This window comes from Castor canadensis, chromosome 10 (assembly GCF_047511655.1).
Source record: "Castor canadensis chromosome 10, mCasCan1.hap1v2, whole genome shotgun sequence".
NCBI lineage: Eukaryota > Metazoa > Chordata > Mammalia > Rodentia > Castoridae > Castor > Castor canadensis.
Genome location: NC_133395.1, coordinates 85,202,103 through 85,220,923, shown reverse-complemented (window position 1 = coordinate 85,220,923; position 18,821 = coordinate 85,202,103). Strand labels below are relative to the sequence as shown.

Below are 18,821 nucleotides of genomic sequence, written 5' to 3'. Positions count from 1 at the left end.
TAAGCAGAGAGATTATGATTAATGCTGCTGATAACATTTTGAATTTAAGGTACCCAAAAAATGCAGGAGTGGAGGAGAGGTATGAAAAAGTCCTGGACACAGATGGATACTAGGTCTGAAATTCAACAGAGGAACCACAGTGGACAAGAAGATTGGGGGAAGCCATCATCCTCAACCCCGAGTGCTCACCAGAATCAACCTGAGTATTTATAAAATTCCTAGAGTTTAGATTTGCTTGCTTTTAGGAGAGCCTGGGATTCAGCATCTTTTTATTTGCTTTCACTTGGCAATATTTCATTCCAACATTTTTTATTCAATGAGTATTTCATTTAAATACATCAATTATTGTTTTCATTTATATTTTTATGGAGGTAAAATTCACATAACACAAAATTAACCATTTTATAGCATAAAAACTCAGTGCCATTTAGCATAACCACAATGCAGTACCACCATCACCTACATCCAGTTCTACAACATTTCATCCTCAAAAGGAAATCTCATGCCCATGAAGCAGTCACTCCCCTCAGCAATTTGGTTCCCTCCTACCTTCAGCAATTTGGTTCTATGGATTTTTCTATGCTGGGTATTTCATATGGACGGAATCATACAACATGCCATCTTATCGTGACTGGTTTTTCATTAGGCCTGTTCCTGAACATCTGGAAGACCATATTGCAGTATGTATCATTTCTTAGTCTGGCTGAATAATACTCTGCCATGTGGACAGACAACATACTGTTTATCATTCATGAACTGATGGACATGAGTTGTCTCCATCTTTGGGCTATTGTGAACAGTGCATATGGAAGTTTGTTTGAGTACCTGTTTTTAATTCTTTTTGGGTACATACATATGAATGGAAGTGCTGGTCATTTTACTCATATGTTGAAACATTTTCTTGCAGGAAAATGTTTTTGTAGGATTCTACATAAAGCTGACATGAACAATCATAAATGTACAAGATGGAAAAGATTATAAGGATACACAGAACGCACATATGGAGAAAAGGCAAAACCTTGGGAACATGACATTTCAAAGGCTACCAAAAAGAGAGCCCACAAAGGAATGGAATAAATAGGAAGAGAAGAGAGGTGTAAAAGAAAGACAAAAAACCCTTCAAGAGAGGGATCATCAAAAGCAAATGCTGAGGAATAGGAAATCAAGAACTGGAAGTCTATTGCATATGGCAAAATAGAAACGTGGGGGTCACCACGTTTCCTCACCAAAGACTAAATCCAAGGAACTGGAGCTGTCTGTCAGGAGATCCAAAAAGAAGTAAGGCTAATATTCAAACATTCTCTGAACTCACTTCTGAACTCATTACTTGCACTTTAGGGCAAAGACCACCTCTATCTCTTTATTCTCCCATGACAACTAGAAATGAATAATGTAAGTATCAAGCCCATGACTGAGATCTTCTTGGACTGACCAGTTTATACCTCAACAAACAATGCAAAGCATCCCTGCCACACACAGCAGCCTTGTTAGGATTTTAACTACATGGGAAATGGATGCAATTGGAGAACACAATGTTAAGTGAAGTAAGTCAGGCTTAGAAAGAAAAAGGCCACATATTTTCTCACATACATGGAAGATCGATCCAAAGATAAACATATACACATAAACAAGCATGATCATATACAAACTCATATGTAGAACATGTTTGTAACAGTGGGACTACTCTATGGAAGTTGGGGAAGGAGGGAAAGAAAAGAGAATGACAGAGCATCAACAATATCATAAAACATAACATCTGTGAAGGTAGAGGATGTGAGGATATGTGTTGAAAGCTGTTGGAAAATAGTGGGGGAGGGGTGGAAGAGTAAAGGAAGGTTGAACAGACCAGAGGAAAGCACACCATGACAGGAATACATTGAAGAACCTCTTTGAACATCAACTTCAATATTAGTAACAGAAGACAGGACTGTAAAATAGGTACAGTGTGTGGGAGATACTAATGGAAGGGGAAGGGGAATGATGGAGATTGAGGTGAGGGTATATGATTGATGAGCTTCATATACTTAGATAAAATAGAACAAAGAAACCTCTTATAATTGTTTTAAGTGGGCGGGGAAGGGGTTGTGGGGAAGAGCGGGTGGGGGTGACCTAACTCATGTACAATATAAGCCTAATTAGAACTGTCACTATGAATCCTCCTTTGTATAAAGAATATATCTTAATAAAAATTATTTTAAAAAAGAAAATACTCGAGTAGAACAGTATGTCATTAGCAAAACTGGTTGATTCTAATTTCAGCAAAATATTTAATAAGCGCTTATACTGTTTCCTTTTTCACTGCCTAAAACTGTTTTAACTTGGTGATATTTATCCATTTTTATATAACATTCACCCATCTCTGAATCAATACTGATAAAAAATGCATAGCAATTTTCCAGAAAAGTTATGTTGTGAAAAAAATTCTTTTCTTCTGTTTTAGAGAAAAGGGTGAGTCTTACAAGAACTACATTTTAAAGATAGAAAGTGAAAGTTAAGGTTGACCCTATGTTTGAAGCCACGAATTACATTTAACTCGCATTTAAATTCTCAAGTAAGGACATATGAAGTGCACAAGTGGTTTTTTTTAATTACATGTTAATTTTTTCATCGTAGGTGTGAGATCAGCCAAGAAATGTCTCTGAGAGCAGGAAAGCAGAGAACTCTCCTAGATTCCCTTTCTCAATTTATGCTTCTATTTGGTAGACAGCCACAGTATTTAATTTGAAATTTCCTCTTTCTGTGCCAACTGCAGTTTGAACTCCTTCCTGCAACGTCCTTAAGCAGACAACCTGTGTGACACACAAAGACCTGTGAAGGCAGCCAAAGCAAGAAGGAGAAAAAGATGTCTTTCCTTAGTATCAAGCACCTGGCAGAGAAGAGCATGTTCCCGTAAAGACTTAAGGTGTTCCTGGCCTCCCCTGAGAATCCAAATGGATGAATTTTTATTTCCCTTTAAAAAACTTTATATGGTTTTAGCATGCTTGCTTTGAGTTACCGTTTGCCATGATTTTCCACATTGTTGTTCTTTCTGCTACAATCAACAAGCTGGAAGACGGCTAGTTAACCAACAAGACAGTTGATAGACAGAAGTGACTGACCACTTGGGGATGGAACAGAAATAGCCTCCATGGTGAGGAACTCACAGGAGTCAAGTCCCCACACCCACCAGTCTGGTTTTACACCAGTCTTTCTACCCTTCTTGCCATCTGCATGAATGGCCTTCAGTGGCCACTTGCCCTACTAGTAATTCATTTTCCTTAGAATTCTGACTTTCAAGTCTTTATCAGAATGGACTTCCATGTTGCCAGTAGTCAATGGAATGTTAACAGTGTCCACCCTAAATTAAGACTTCTGGTGGAATGTAACAAAAGCACTGGTATCTCATGAACCAGACCCAAGTTCCTTGTTCACTGAAAAAACAGCCCCTGGACTTCAGTAGAGGCCTCAGGGCCCCGCAAGTCTTAGAAGTTAAGCTCAAACACCAGACAAGAAACCAAGCAGGTAGGACCCTGGGAATTTCCCACACCAGCTTGAGGCCATGAGCATCACTGGAGGCCTGCGCTCCTACCGTCATCTTCTCTGAAGACTGTAAACAAAACAGAAGCACAAGAGCCACTAACTGGCTTTGCACAAGCAAAAGATACATTTGTATTTTTGTTAGCCTTTTTTGGACATAAAACTTGAAGCCTAGAGTTCCTATGCACGGATTCCTTTCTTCTAGAGAAGCCAAGTGCACAGGTCAGCCCACATTCCCACCTGCAGCAAATGACTGCTTTGCATGAGAGCGCCAAATCCAGGAAGCTTCTCCGGACTTCAAAGGACAGTGCATACTTGAGGGTGTGGCCGTCGATGATCAGGGCCACATCGTTCTCCTTGCCCAGCAAGTTCCCAAGGTCGGTGCAATGCTGAGTGATGGCAGCCCTTGTTGCCTGGAACAAGAATGGAGGGAGATCACATCTGTGTGCTTAATATATCAAAGGCAAGACAGAACCCAAAATAAGTTCCTTGAAATAAGAACATGGAAAACAGTTCAACTCGGTACAATCACACAGTAGAAGTCACTAACATTCCCTCTGGGGAGCTTTCATGGACATTTGATATTTATAGTCACCCACTCTGCCTGGGGTGTACAGCCAATCAAGAGTATTGAAACTCTCCTTCCCTGGAATTTTAACCTCAGGTTATACAAGAACCATCTTCTCTCTTCTTCCCACTATGTATGCATTATTTCTACTGTTTTTTAATTAATAGCTCTTTTTTTACTATTGTGCTGGGTAGGGGTACATTGTGGCATTTACAAAAGTTCTTACAATATATCAAATATATAATACTTGAATTCACCCCCTCCATCATTCTCCTTCACCTCCCTCCCCACAGTCCTGGCACACACATTATTTCTGACGACTGTGGAATATGGAACTCCATATAACCAATGTGCTTTTTGCATAAAAGATAGCATTACTGGAACTCGAATGGCAAACACTATCATTTCTCAGCTTACACACGGTAATCTTTAGAGTATGCAAAAAATATCAAGAGATATGAAAATAACACAAAAGACTAATTTCTATTCCTGTGGAGATCTTCAGATTAAACCATTCCCTCCATATATAATCAGGATATGAAATGAGCTGGCCATTTTCAAAACATGTGGGAAACATCTAATCACATTAAATTGTCCAAACCTACTAAAACATGACTTCCTGCCTAAACAAGTACCTTGGTGTGGTGTCTACTGTTATGCGGAATTAAAGCCCAGAACTATTCTTAAAGGCTAAAAAAGTATGTTCTGACCATCCTAGGGAATTGTATGACTATGTATAGGATGTGAGGCCCAAGTAAAAGAAGGTAATTTTTGGTTAATGAAAAGTCTGCAGAAATTATTCTATCAGGATGAGAGTCCTTCAGTTATGAAGTTACATTTACATGCAATTTAGCATATGAGAACATAAATTATGGCCTTAAAGAAATATGTTTAATGAACAGGAATCTTTCTCCCTCTAGTAAAAATGAGGAGCCATCGCTATCTCAGTGACCAACAAGTTCCATTGACTTTGGGTTCACTTTTCATTCTCAATAAGAAACTTTTGACAACAGGCAAAGAGTTGCTAAGAGGATATAGCCTAGAGATCTGCAGTGTGACGGCACAACCTGAAGTCTTGTTCCAGCTCTACACTGATTACCTCTGTGACCTTGAGCAAGATGCTTCTCCTTGCTAGACTGCCATTTTCTCACGTGTAGATGTGGCTAAGAATACTTCCTAGCATTTTTGTCATAAGCAAATGAGCCAATCCGTGGACAAGCACTGAACACCGGGCTCTGCACATAGGAAACACTCGATGAAACTCTTCCTTTTCCCTCATACTATTTATGCAGGAAGAATTTCCTAGATTAAGGAAAACATACACATCTTTTACTTCCCACAATGAGTAACAACAAATGAATAATTAACACAACAATGTACTATGATTAAAAGTTACATTGACTTTAACTAAGAATAAAGGCAACTTCATATCTTTATTGTTATACAATTTTGAACGTCAAACAAGCATCTTGGAAGCATCTACATTTACTTTATCTGTGGAAACAGCCTGACCTTTAGAATCTGGAAGGAAAGAAGACAATTCTTCCCACTTTGGGAAATTCCAGCTTGACACCTGCATGTGTTCACCAGAACACAGACAAGTCTGGGGCGATTCTGCCAGGGGTTGATGCATGGAGGACTGAAAAACCTCCTGAGAATGTCAGCAAAGGGGTGAAGTCCAAGATGCTCATTTGCTCCCCCAAGCATTCTGATGCTGCAATAGAGCCCAGTCTAGCTCCGGGCCTTCCACTCATGGCCTCCTCATGGAAATACACCTGAACCCACAAGAAAAAGACTGAGGAATAAAAGTCACTGAAATACAGAGACCGTTGTCTATAGTTTTTCTTTTTTAAAAAGGAAGTAGCACAAGTAGAGACATACAGAGAGAGTCATACCAAGAGGGGCACTTTTTCTACTTGGGGTTATTTCTGGAGCATGCATAGGGACAGAGTACACACCAGTGACCCTTCTTCATCAGCTATAGGGGCAGGGGAGGTCCTCAGTATGTGCTACTAACCACCCACCAGTGTGGGAGGCTCAGGGGCAGGTGTCACCAGAGCAAGCCTAAGTGCTGGGAAGTTGGGCAACAGAAATGTTTGCTCTGGTTTGCTATGGTGCTATGCTTTGAATGTGTGCATAAAGTTTATGTGTTGGAGACTTCATCCCCAATGTAGCAGTGTTGAGAGTTTGGGTCAAATAAAAGGTGATTAACATCGTTATTCCTAGTGTGTGTTCTAAAAGGAATTCAGCTTGCTATCAGTCTCTCTCATTTCCTCTCCTTCTCTCCCTCCCACCCTTCTAATTTGTAATGACATAGCAAGAAGGGCCCTCTTCAGATGTAGCCCCTCAACCTTGGACTTTTCCAGCCTCCAGAACCATGAGTTAAATAGACTTCTACTGTTTATATTATAATGAAATACTAGTCTGAGGTATTTCATTATAGCAGTAGAAAATGGACTAAGAGGGAGTAAATCTAACTAAAACATATTATAAGCACATACATAAATATCACAATGTAGCCCCCCTGTACAATTATTATATGCTAATAAAATTTTTTTAAAAAGAAAGTGGACTAAGACCTGGTAACTAAGAAAGCTATGTTCTTAATATTCTTGATATGCACAGACCCACACCTCTCCCCAAATGTGTAGGGAAAGGATCCGAAGAGCACTGGAGTTTTAACAGAAGCAGGGGGTTGGAGATGGGGGAGAGGAGGACACTAAAGCCCCTTACCACCTCACAGCCTGGGAAACACGAGTTATGGAGCTGTGGTATTCTCAGTCAAACCGTAAAAGGTGCTACTTGAATCCCTCAAAAATCCTTATGTTGAAAGGGGATTGGACTTTGATCACATGATGAGGTGAGAGCACACAAGGGTGGTATGAGGATAGGCAAGAAACCTCCAAAAAACAAGGTAGCATTTGATGTCCTCAATGCAAAGAATTAATGCAGAAACTTTAAAGCGACAGAGGCTAATAGGAGAAAGGGACCAGGAACTAGAGAAATGGTTAGTTCGAGAAGCATTAATTTAGAAGGTAACACACAGCACACTGTGTTGTCATGGATACAGGAAAGCAATATGAGTCAACTCCCTGTATAGCTCTCCTTATCCCAACTAGCGAAAACCTTTGGTCCTTCCTATTATTGCTTATATTCTCTCTTCAACAAAATTAGAGATAAGGGCAAAATAGTTTCTGCCTGGTAGCGAGGGGGTAGGGGGGCAGCGGGGGGGGGCGGGAAGAGGGAGGGAGTGGGAAGGGGATGGGGGAAGGGGGGAGAAATGACTCAAACATTGTATGCACATATGAATAAAATAAATTTTAAAAAATCCCTTATGTTGAAACCCTGTTTACAGGCGGGATCTCTGAGAGGTGATTACGTCATGAGGGAGGACCCCTTGTGAAAGGACCACTGCCCTGGTAAGAGACAAGAGTGTTCTTTCCCCACCCCTTCTCTTCTCTCTCTCCCACCATGTGAGAACATAGCAAGAAGAGAGCCAACTTCTACTTAAAAAGCTAAACATTGATCTACCATTTGATCCAGCAGTACCACTCTTGGGGATATACCCAAAAGACTGTGACACAGGTTACTCCAGAGGCACCTGCACACCCATGTTTATTGTGGCACTATTCACAACAGCCAAGTTATGGAAACAGCCAAGATGCCCCACCACTGACAAATGGATCAAGAAAATGTGTACTTGTACACAATGGAATTTTACTCAGCCATGAAGAAGAACGAAATGTTATCATTCGCTGGTAAATGGATGGAATTGGAGAACATCATTCTGAGTGAGGTTAGCCTGGCCCAAAAGACCAAAAATCGTATGTTCTCCCTCATATGTGGACATTAGATCAAGGGCAAACACAACAATGGGATTGGACTTTGAGCACATGATAAAAGCAAGAGCACACAAGGGAGGGGTGAGGATAGGTAAGACACCTAAAAAATTAGCTAGCATTTGTTGCCCTTAATGCAGAGAAACTAAAGCAGATACCTTAAAAGCAACTGAGGCCAATAGGAAAAGGGGACCAGGAACTAGAGAAAAGGTGAGATCAAAAAGAATTAACCTAGAAGGTAACACACATGCACAGTAAATTAATGTGTGTCAACTCCCTGTATAGCTATCCTTATCTCAACCAGCAAAAACCCTTGTTCCTTCCTATTATTGCTTATACTCTCTCATCAACAAAATTAGAGATAAGGGCAAAATAGTTTCAGCTGGGTATTGAGGGGGTGGGGGGAGAGGGAGGGGGCGGAGTGGGTGATAAGGGAGGGGGTGGGGGCAGGGGGGAGAAATGACCCAAGCCTTGTATGCACATATGAATAATAAAATAGTAAAAAAAAAAGAAGAGAGCCACCTAAAAACAGTGCTTTAACCTTCATCTTGACTTCCTAGCCCTTAGAACCATGAAGAAAACTTCTGTTCTTAAGCCACAGAGGCCATGGTATTTTTGCTCTAATAGTTGGAGATGACTAAGACAACAGGCAAATGCTTGAGCCCATGGACAGTATAGCGCTCTGTGTTGTCATGGATACTGAGATAAAAGGAACACAGAAACATGAGAACACATGGTCACTGTGAGATGAATATTTGCCATCATGCTTAGTGTTTGGAACAGCTTTCTAATACAATACGACAGTTGTCTTATAGATACCTGCACAGCACAGAACAGAATATGTGGGAGAAAATCACAGCCTGAATCTGTTTTGTACTGCTATCACAGAATACCTGAGTCTGAGGAATTTCTAATGAACAGAAACTTAACTGCTCACAGTTCTGGAGCCTCAAAAGCCTATGATCAAGGGGCCAGCATCTAGTAAGAGTCTTCAAGCTGTGTCACCCCATGGCAGAGGGGCAAGGGAGAACAAGAGAGAGCAAGAGGTCCAACTCAAAGCCTCAAGTTCTTTTATAATTGGTATGAATACATTAACGAGGGTGGAGTCTAATGACTTCACCTCCCTCTCAATAGGCCCCACCTCCTCACACTGTTACATTAGGGATTAAATTTTGAACTGTGAACTTCTGAAGGCACATTCACACCACAGCGCCCAATAATGCACAGTGGTGGTGGGAGGGCAGTGCAAGACTTCCTGGAGCTGGGATGTGTGACATGACCCCCTGCAATGGAACTGTAAAATGTAGACACACAGTGGCCACTCTCCACTTATACAGAGAGAGCCAAACATTACTAAGTTATGTTACAACAATAAAAGAAACTTCCATTTACATTAAGCAGTTGTGTTAATTCAAGTAAGTAGCTACATATATCAAATTTATTTTGATCAATTAACCAAGATATAGTTAGTACAGTAGCTGCTATGCCCCAAAAGTGATTAAAAATACCAAGCATATATGTTTCATGTTATCTTCTCTCATAAATATTACAATATAATCAAGGTGAAAATACACAAAATAAAGGATGAAATAAGGCAAAGCTAATATTCTCCTATGAACAGATTCTTTGTATCACCAAATTATGCCCCAGCCAGTATGGCTCATTTTTTGTGGTTGACTGGAATTATATTAAATTGTAAATCTGATGAAGGCCGAGACTTCCTTTGCCAACCTCTGATCATGTTAATCCATGACAGGTGCTCAATAAATGTGCTGAACTCACAAATGAATTGATATGTCCAAGTCTTGACTCTACCTATTGCCTTATAAAATATGAGAAAAATCATTTCTCAGTATTGGGGGCATCTCTTTGATTTCCTTGGGGGCTATTCTGCCTCCATATGATGTTATATTTTCCTTAAAAAATGACTGGTTCTCAACTGGATGTTGGTGGCTCATGCCTATAATCCTAGATTCTGGGGAGGCTGACATTAGGAGCATTGAGATTCCAGGCCAGTTCAGGCAAAAAAAAAAAAAAATTGTGTGACCCTATTTCAACAGAAAAAAGCTGGGTATAGTGGCATGGCTGTCATCCCATCAATGGGGAAAGGCCTAAAATAGGAGGATCACTGTCCAGGCTAGCCTGGGAAAAAAGTGAGATCTTATGATCTCCAAAATAACCAAACAGGGTTAGAGATGTAAAGCACCTGCCTAGCAAGTACAAAGTCCTAAGTTCAAACCCCAGTGCTGCCAAAAATAAGAAGAAAGACTGGTTCTCAATTCTTCTTATTTCTTACTGTTGGCCATTTTGCCTATAGCCTCCTATGTTCCTAAATAATTTTTCTTCTTGTTCTCCCCTCACTTCATCTGCTCAGAATCCCACTTTTGCCTTGGAGATTGAAAACCTCTGCAATCCGCACTCTGCCCCACCCTTCACTTGTCTCCAGCCTCTACCTTGGTTTTATTCCTACTCTTGCAGTGCCCACTCAGCAATAATCTTTGATCAAATCCAGACTAGCTGGGTTCCCTACACACATGTGGCAGAATATAGGTCCCTTCTGTGCAGTTCTCACGCCAGCCAATGGAAGGTATTACTATCACAAACAGTTCCTTATTCTCAGATGGACTATGATTCAAAAGTCTATTTGTAAGGTAGTTATAGGGCACTTAGAATCCACTGTCCCAACGGGACAATATTACATATTGTGGTTGGGTCCCAGGGTCTGTTAATGCCTACTTAGCCCACTTGCTAAAATTTATACTGCACTCTCTTATTTTAATAAAAAACCAATTACTGAAAGTTACAACAGCCTTAGCTATAATGAGGGGCACACAGGGAGCTGGGGCTGGGGGTTTCTTCCCAGAAAGATAAGAAACATTCCAAAATCTTTAATTAGAATTTGCCTTCTGGGTGTTAATATTGTACTATATATTTCCAGCTGTTCATTCATGTTCTACAATTTCATTTTCCCTTGCAATTAAAAACACACATTTTAGTGCCCAAAGAGGGTGACTGCAACTGTCTCATTAGCCGTGCTAAACAAAGTCTACCTTTTTCCCAGTTGTGTTCGCTGGTGACCTTGTATTTCTTCTCACAAGATCAGTGCTTGCTGTTACATTTCCAGTGTTTGAAATAAAACTGTACAAACACCAGAGACAGCAGAACCCTGCAACCTCATCTGCAGAGGCTCCTCTGAGGTTCACCTGATGGACGCTAGAGAACCAGAGAGGCACAGAGTGGCTAAACCCAGCAAAACACTACATACTCTATTTTAATGCCTTTAGACTTTGTTTCAGGAGGTCAGTTCAAAATAAACCTGAAAGAAATAATGAAAGGAAGTAGTCTAAAAAACCAAAAGGACCTGCTAAACTTCTGAGCAGAAAGGACTCCTAGGCTGGCTCTACTGTTAATCACTTTGGATCTACTAAACAAACCAGGACAGAAAAATATTCTAGAGCCTGGATGCATCTCTACTGATTTGCAGAAGGGAGGAATCTTTCTTCACAATCAAACATGCACCTCCAGTGAGATGGAAATCTGTGGAGGTAAGAGCCCTCGTCCTCTGTGGGCCCGGCAGGGCCACAAGGGATTCCTCAGAAGCTCTGGTAGCAGCAGCTGCCTCAGCCCTGGCTTTGATGTTCTGCAAATTCCAAGGGGCTCCAAGCTGACCACGCCAAAAGCCAGACTGGTTCAAGTTTCATTAGCAGCCCTTCAACCAAACCATACTTAGCCTTTAAGTCAGGGAGCAGACAGCCTGCTCCTAAATTAACCTTGGGCAAAGAGTGCCATCTTCTACCCACAGGTTCAGTATTTTTCTCCTATGCCATGCTGGTCCCACCCTTTCTCATCATTGCCACCCTCTCATCTTGAGATCTCTTTCACTGCCCAGGCTCTTGTAGCAGGACAGCTGAATCCACCAGTTCCTAACACTTTCTTTTCCTTTTCTTTTCTCTAATCATTTCCAATACAATCACACCTCCTTAATAGCACTGGTATTCTCAATGCTTTTGCATTTATGGGACCTAACGGTTGTAACCCAAGTTTATAAAACTTCACAGAAAACTTTACACAGCAAACCCACTGTGAGCTAACTCAGGCTGCCAAAGCTGACTTCAGAGTAACTGTTCGTGGCCACTGTGCAGCTCTTGGTGGCAGATGGAGCTGGGACCTTTATGCTCTCCATGTTTGCTTTGCTCTGATAGGTAAATATCCCCAATTTAAAGTTCTTAAGTTCAAAGAAGGAATCAATGGTAAATGGGTAAGTTTTAAAAGGCTTCCTATAATATTAATAATTTTAAGGAATGCAGGATGAGATCCCACAGCCATCCAACAATTTCAGGAGACATTTGGGTTTGGCCAGAAGCAGTAGGTACCACTCTGGGACCCTCAGGCTCTGTTTTACTCCTCCTCACCCGATTTCATGTCTCTCCACCCTACCCCAACCATCCCTACCCTCCCATAAAATGTTTCTATTTCTGATTTAAAAAATTCTTATCTTCTCACAGTAAAGCAACCCAATTTACTTAATTCACACAACCCCATAAGCCTCTATAGAAGTACTTGCTGCAGCATTATTATTCTGTTAGTTAACTGGCTTTCCAGGGTACAATTAAACTATATGATTCCATGAGTCTTGCCAAAATTACATGTTATGTAACCACCCCACACACATACACAAACAATCAAGATACGAAACATTTCCATCATTCCCTCCTGACATTCTGCAGGCAATCCTCTCCCCTCGCCCCTGGCTCCTGACTTCTGTCCGCTATAGTTTTGCTTCTTTTACAAAGTCATACAAATAGAAACACAGTTTGTGTCTCTTCTGTCTAGTCTATTTACTTAACCTAACACTTTGAGCAAAATCCAATGGTTTTGCTGCTGACTAGCATTCCAATGTACAAATAAGCCACAATGTGTTTATCTGTTCATCCATTATCGTACATTTTGGGATGTGTGATGCTTAATCTTGATAACTTGCTTGGATTGAGAGATGTGTGGGAGATTAGGAAAGCATGCTCTGGTTGTGTCTGTAAAAGCATTTCCACAGAACTGACATCTGTGACAGCAATGGGGAGATGGGAGATATCCACTTTACCTGTGGGCAGAATGGTCAATAGGCTGGGGGCCCAGATGGAATAAAAATGGAAGGAGAAAGCCAGGCAGCGTGCAAGCTGGATTCTTTCTACATGAGTGCCCATTGCTGCTGCTATCACCCAAGAACATAAAACTCCAGCTTCTCCAGCCTTTCAAGGCGGACTTACACCAGCAACTCTCCAGGGTGGTTAGACCATCAGCCTCGGACCTGGGCTGCATCATTGATTCCCCTTGTCCTGAGGCTTCCAGCTTCCCTAGACTGAGCAGCTACTGGGTTTTCTGGCTCTCCAGTGTGCAGACAGCCATTGTAGGACTATCTAGCTTCCAATCATGTAAGACAATCTAAGTTCCTTTTTATATATACATTCTGTTCCTTTACAGAACCCTGCCAAATACTGGCTATTTCCAGTTGAGAATATTATGAATAATTTTCTACTATGAATATTTGTGTGCTAGTCTTTATGTGGATGTATGTTTTTATTTCTCTTGAATAGAAACACAAGATTGGAATTACTCGTCATACCATATATACAGACACATACAGGGTACTACAATTTTAGTGTAGAATGTCTCCCAGAGCCCCATGTGCTGAATACTTGCTCTCCAGCCTGTGGCACTACTGGCAAGTGGTCGAAGCTTTAGGAGGTAGAACCTAGTGGAAGTGAGGTCATTGGGGACGTACCTCTGAAGGAGATGTCAGAACCAGGCCTCTCTTCTCCTTTCCCTCTCCCTCTCTTTCCTGACCTCCACAAAGTGAGCAGTTTTCTCCACCACGATGTTCTGCCTTGCCAGGGGTACAAAAGCAACTTGGCCAACCAACCATGGAGTGAATCCTCAGAAATTATGAACCAAAATAAACTTTTCCTCCTGCAAGTTGTACATTTCAAGTATTGTGTCACAGCAATGGAAAGCTGACTGACAGAGAAACTACAAGGCTGTTTTCCAAGTTCTGTGCATTTGGGCTCCCCGCAACGATGCATGAGCTTTCCAGTTACTCCTCATCCTTTCAACACTTGCACACTCAGTCTTTTCATTTTAGATTTCTAGTGGCTGTGCAATACTACCATTCATGGTTAGCTTTCATTTACGTTTCCCAAATGACTAATAGTGTTGCACAGTTTAGGTTTTAACTTTAATAGACAAATAAAACAGTATATATTTATTGTACATGTTTTGAAATTTATTATATAGCAGAATGCCTAAGTCAAATTAATGCACACACACATTCCCGAATTTCATTTAATGCTTACTGAATTAAGTGATTTCTGTTTGCTGAGATTTCAAGAAATACAAGTAAGTGAAAAGGACCCATTCAGCTAGTATTTACATGGGAACATTAGTGTAGGGATTAACAACTGTACACATGGGACTGTCCACCTAAGAATCTCATTGTGGGTGCTAGGATAACCTGTGTTTTAGTATCTTCTTCTTCTTTCTTCATTTTTTTAATGTCTCAACTCTCTGCAACACCTACATTTTTCTAAGAAGACACCCCAGACAGTGTTAGAGGAGAGACTCAGGAAACGATGTATAAAAGAAAACTGGCTGTGACAGCTAATGAGCAGATAATGCTTATGAAAAAGAGATTGTTTGTTCACTTACGATTCAGAGCCTAGAAACTTTGAAACTATCAATCACCACTATTTATCAAACGTAAATGTGACTAACAGTTTTGACAGAACTCAAATCACTGGAGTTTAAAAAATCCCTGAAAGTATGTACTTCTTTACATTTTCAAAGGATATGAAATAGCAAACGTAGTATGTTTATTTCCTTCCCCAAACTAGATTTTTATTTTAGTACTAGGAATCCTCTTACATGCTAAACAAATACATTCCTGAATAGCTGTGTATAGTAAGATCCAAAAATAATTTATACGTTTTACTGTTTGAATCTTGACCATGGATTTTTTTTTCATAATTTTTTAAATGTGGAATTCTTAGAAAAGCCTTGTTTTTCCTATAGGAAAATTATTCCAAAGTGTGACCTGACACAAGAAGAATGTGAAATCTGCACTTGTGAACCATCACGTAGCAGATACAAAGTGACCTCCATAATTCATGGAACAGTTGCTTGTCACACATTTGCCTGGACTGTGCTCTCTGGAAGTCACGTACACTTCAGGGCACGTAGACTCACCCACTACATTAATATCTTCATACTAAGTAGAAATAATTTCACTATGAACCTTGGCATCATTTCTTAAATTCACAAACCTTTTAGGATTAAAATTTGTGACTTTAATGTGTCAAAGACATAGTCACCACACTTACTATTCCTAGAGCCACCTGTTTCTTGGAGGAATTTTCAAGTGCCCTAACCCAACACTATGAGATCAAATTTACAAATTGAGAAACAAACTACTGTAGAAATTAATCTCTAGAGAACTATAGTCTACAGAGAGTTTTTAACAAACTATGCAATTAAGAAAGTCAACAACACTTCAGCAAGAAAGGCAGTGCATTGTTAATATCGTTAATATCTACACGTAGCTCACAGGGACAAATGCTAGTATCTGCAATGCCACTGCAAGCAACACATCGCACGCAGCACAGCCCAGTTCAGTGCCTGACATACAACTTACCTGCCTTCTGATAAAACAAGATTCATAAGTAACCTATCATGCCTTACAAAAAATTAACACAGGTATCTTCATTTCTTGCCTGTCGGTAATTAAAACTGTTGACTTTAATATTTTGAAGATATAAGTAGGCCACTTGCTACCTCTAAAGTTTCCTGGCTCTTAGAGGAATTATAATGTTCCCAGGCTGTTTTCAGTGTCCTGCAAATCGCAAATGGAAACAGTAAAAAAAAAAAAATAAATAAAATAAAGAGTAGCTGGGTGCGTTGGTGCACATCTGTAATTCCAGCACTTGGAAGGCTGAGGCAGGGAGATCAAGAATTTGAGGTCAGCCTGGGCTACACAGTGAGAACCTGTCTCAAAAAACATTCTGAGGAAGAATTAATGAAGGGAAGTTACAAAATGTTTTCTAAATGCCTGTGTGGCAGGTATAGGCTGTGCAAGCATGCAGTAAAGATCACAACCACATGTTCATAGCACCTAAGGAGGTAAGGGCCAGGGATGGCCTGCCAACCACAAGCTCTGAGGATGACACCAACTGACATGGCCAGTACTGGACAGCACTTGCCAGTGAGACTTGCTCAGTGTTCCTTGAAGCGGCTTGGGTTGGGGTATAGGGAGAATATGCCTGAGGAAGGAACAGCTGAATACAGATCCTCTGCTATGTTAAGAAAATCTCTCCCATCTATATGGCTACAAAGTTTGTAGTTGGAAATACAGACATCCCTCAGTATCTATGAGACACTAGTTCAGGACCCTCTGGGACACCAAATCTCCTGTGTGCTTTAATTAAATCATCTCTAGATGGATTTTGATACCTAACACCAGGTACATGCTATGAAAACAGTTCAAGTTATGCTGTACTGTTTAGAGAATAATGATAAGAAAAAAGTCTAGACACGTTCAATGCTGATGCAATTTTTCCCCAAATATCTTTCGTCCATGGTCAGTTGAATCTACCAATGTAGATCCTACAGATAAACAGAGCCAAGTGTATTTTCTACGAAAGCATCTGTAGTTGGTAACAGCAGAGGCATCCTCTGTTATAAATTTTATAAATAAATAAACAAAGCCAAATAAGCAAGTGGAAAGCATAGGAAAAGTCTCACTTCCCCCTGGAGTTCTGCACTGAAGTCAGGAGCAGGACAGCATTCCTCCAACACAGCCCTGGCCAGAAGGTTCCCCTGATTGTGCAGAAGGAATAACCAACCAGGGAAGGGAGGGTGTGTTTCAGGGTGGGGTAGAACATTCCTCACCATGCTTTTTTTTTTTTTTTTAACATAGACTGCCAAGGAGTCAAAAGTATGGATATGAAAGTTTACGTTAAAATGTAGAATGAGAAAAAAAAGTTCCAGGCCAGGCATGGTGGCTGAAGCCTGTAATCTAGCTACTTGGGAGCCAGAGACCAGGAGGATCACGGTTCAAGGCCAACCCCAGCAAGATGGTCTCAAGATCCCATCTCAACCAGTGGCTGCTGGGTCAGAGAATAATGGTCCAGGCCAGCCTGGGCACAGAGTAACCCTCTTTCAAAAATAACCAACGCACAGAGGGCTGGCAGACTGGCTCAAGTGGTAGAATGCCTGCCTAGTAAGTGCAAGGCCTAAATTCAACCTCCTGTACTGAGAGAAAGAGAGAGAGAGAGAGAGAGAGAGAGAGAGACACAGAGAGAGACAGAGAGACAGAAAGAGAGATAGAGAGACAGAAAGAGAGATAGAGAGAAAGAGACAGAGAAAGAGAGAGACAGAGAAAGAGACAGACAAAGAGAGAAAGTGAGAGAGACAGAGACAGAGACAGAGAGAAAGAGAGAAAGACAGAAAGAGAGAGACAGAGAGAGAGAGACAGAAAGAGAGACAGAGAGAGAGAGAAAGAGAGAGAGAGAGAGAGAGATTGATTTCTAGAATTAGCCTTTAGCCAAGAAGAGCCTATGTGCATAAAATTGTAGGGCCTAGAAAGTCCCAGAGAAAAACAGCAACACAGACAAATGTACAAAGAACCAGAAAAACCAATGGGCCTGGCACAAGTATCCCAGGCCTGTAAGGTGTGTAAACCACAGGCTAGAGGCACAAAGGTATTGGAGTATGGGGAGCATGGTAGGCCACAGTGAGGCACTTTTATTCATCCCAGAGCCTACAGAGAACCCTGAAAGGCTTTTGTGTATACAGATACCATACTGAGATTTTTATTTGCTGATCTCTCACCCACAGTACAAAAGATGGACTGGAGTAAGATCACAGATGACTTGAGGAGGCTCCAATGCTGACAGCCCAACCTCTGGGATAAAAGATAAAATCCAGACACACACTTAAGAAAAGGAATAAACAGTGTGTGGTGAGTGGTCAGAGGACTGGGGAGGAAGTGGGGATGGGTAAGTAATTCCTAGCCAGGAAGATAAAAGAGGCAATCACTGGAAACAGAACACAGGAGGAAGTGAGGGAGGTGGCTACTGTGTGACTGGGGATTAGAGGATGGTGAATTTGAACATGGTAGTGAGAGTTGGCTTTGATCTAAGAGCAAATCAAAATGCTCGCAGCCAGATGAGGGTGGGAAGGCCCTCAGGGAGCATGGGTGAAGGTTGGGAAGCTTCTCTTCTTGGACACTGTTACCCAGGAAAACAGCCGGGGAAGAGCCACTCCAACCACTGCAGGCTCCCCCCACCCCACCAGTTGGTTCCAGCTGGACCCCTGGCTGCTGCTGTCACTCTGGGGTTCACATAACCTCTCGACCAGCCTTTGGTGAGGAATGGAAAAGGAAACCATTTGTGTCATTTCCTTACCACTCCCCTTAGGGAAAAAAAAAATAAGCAAGTCCCCCAGCAAACAGCAGATGCTGAGAAGCTGCTCACTGGCCCTTGATTGGGGAATATTTGCTGCTTCCTGAACTCCCAACCCTGTCCAGAGCATCTGCTCTGGCACTCAGGGTCCTGTGCTCTCCTCTGCCCTGGTCATGCCCTTCTGCATCTGTACTATGACAATGGACTTCTATCAAGATTTTGAAAAGTAGTTGACATGGTAGCTTGGGGGGCCAGTCACATGTCTAGTAAGTGGCTGGGGAATGCCAACTTTGGGGACACAACAATGCATAAAACTCCAAGGGCTCTGCTCTGCACAGGCACGGTGGAAATAATACAGAATACAGAGTTCTAAGCGCAGTGGAGTAAGTGTGAGTGACAGACTGACATGGGTGACATTTTTGTACATGTATACAGTGTACTTCAACTATA

General features: G+C 41.3%; 1 protein-coding gene across 9 annotated transcripts in view; it reads right to left on the bottom strand.

Moving 5' to 3' along the window:
• Positions 1–18,821, bottom strand: part of LOC109685508 (phospholipid-transporting ATPase IB) — a 583,492-nt gene that overhangs the window by 292,914 nt on the left and 271,757 nt on the right. For all 9 annotated transcript variants that reach the window (XR_012436298.1, XM_074043751.1, XM_074043752.1 and 6 more), the window contains one exon: positions 3,757–3,929. Coding sequence is in view for 8 of the 9 variants with exons in the window: in XM_074043751.1 (XP_073899852.1) it covers positions 3,757–3,929 (173 nt within the window). In the remaining variant the exon portion in view is untranslated. The remainder of the gene's footprint in view (positions 1–3,756; positions 3,930–18,821) is intronic.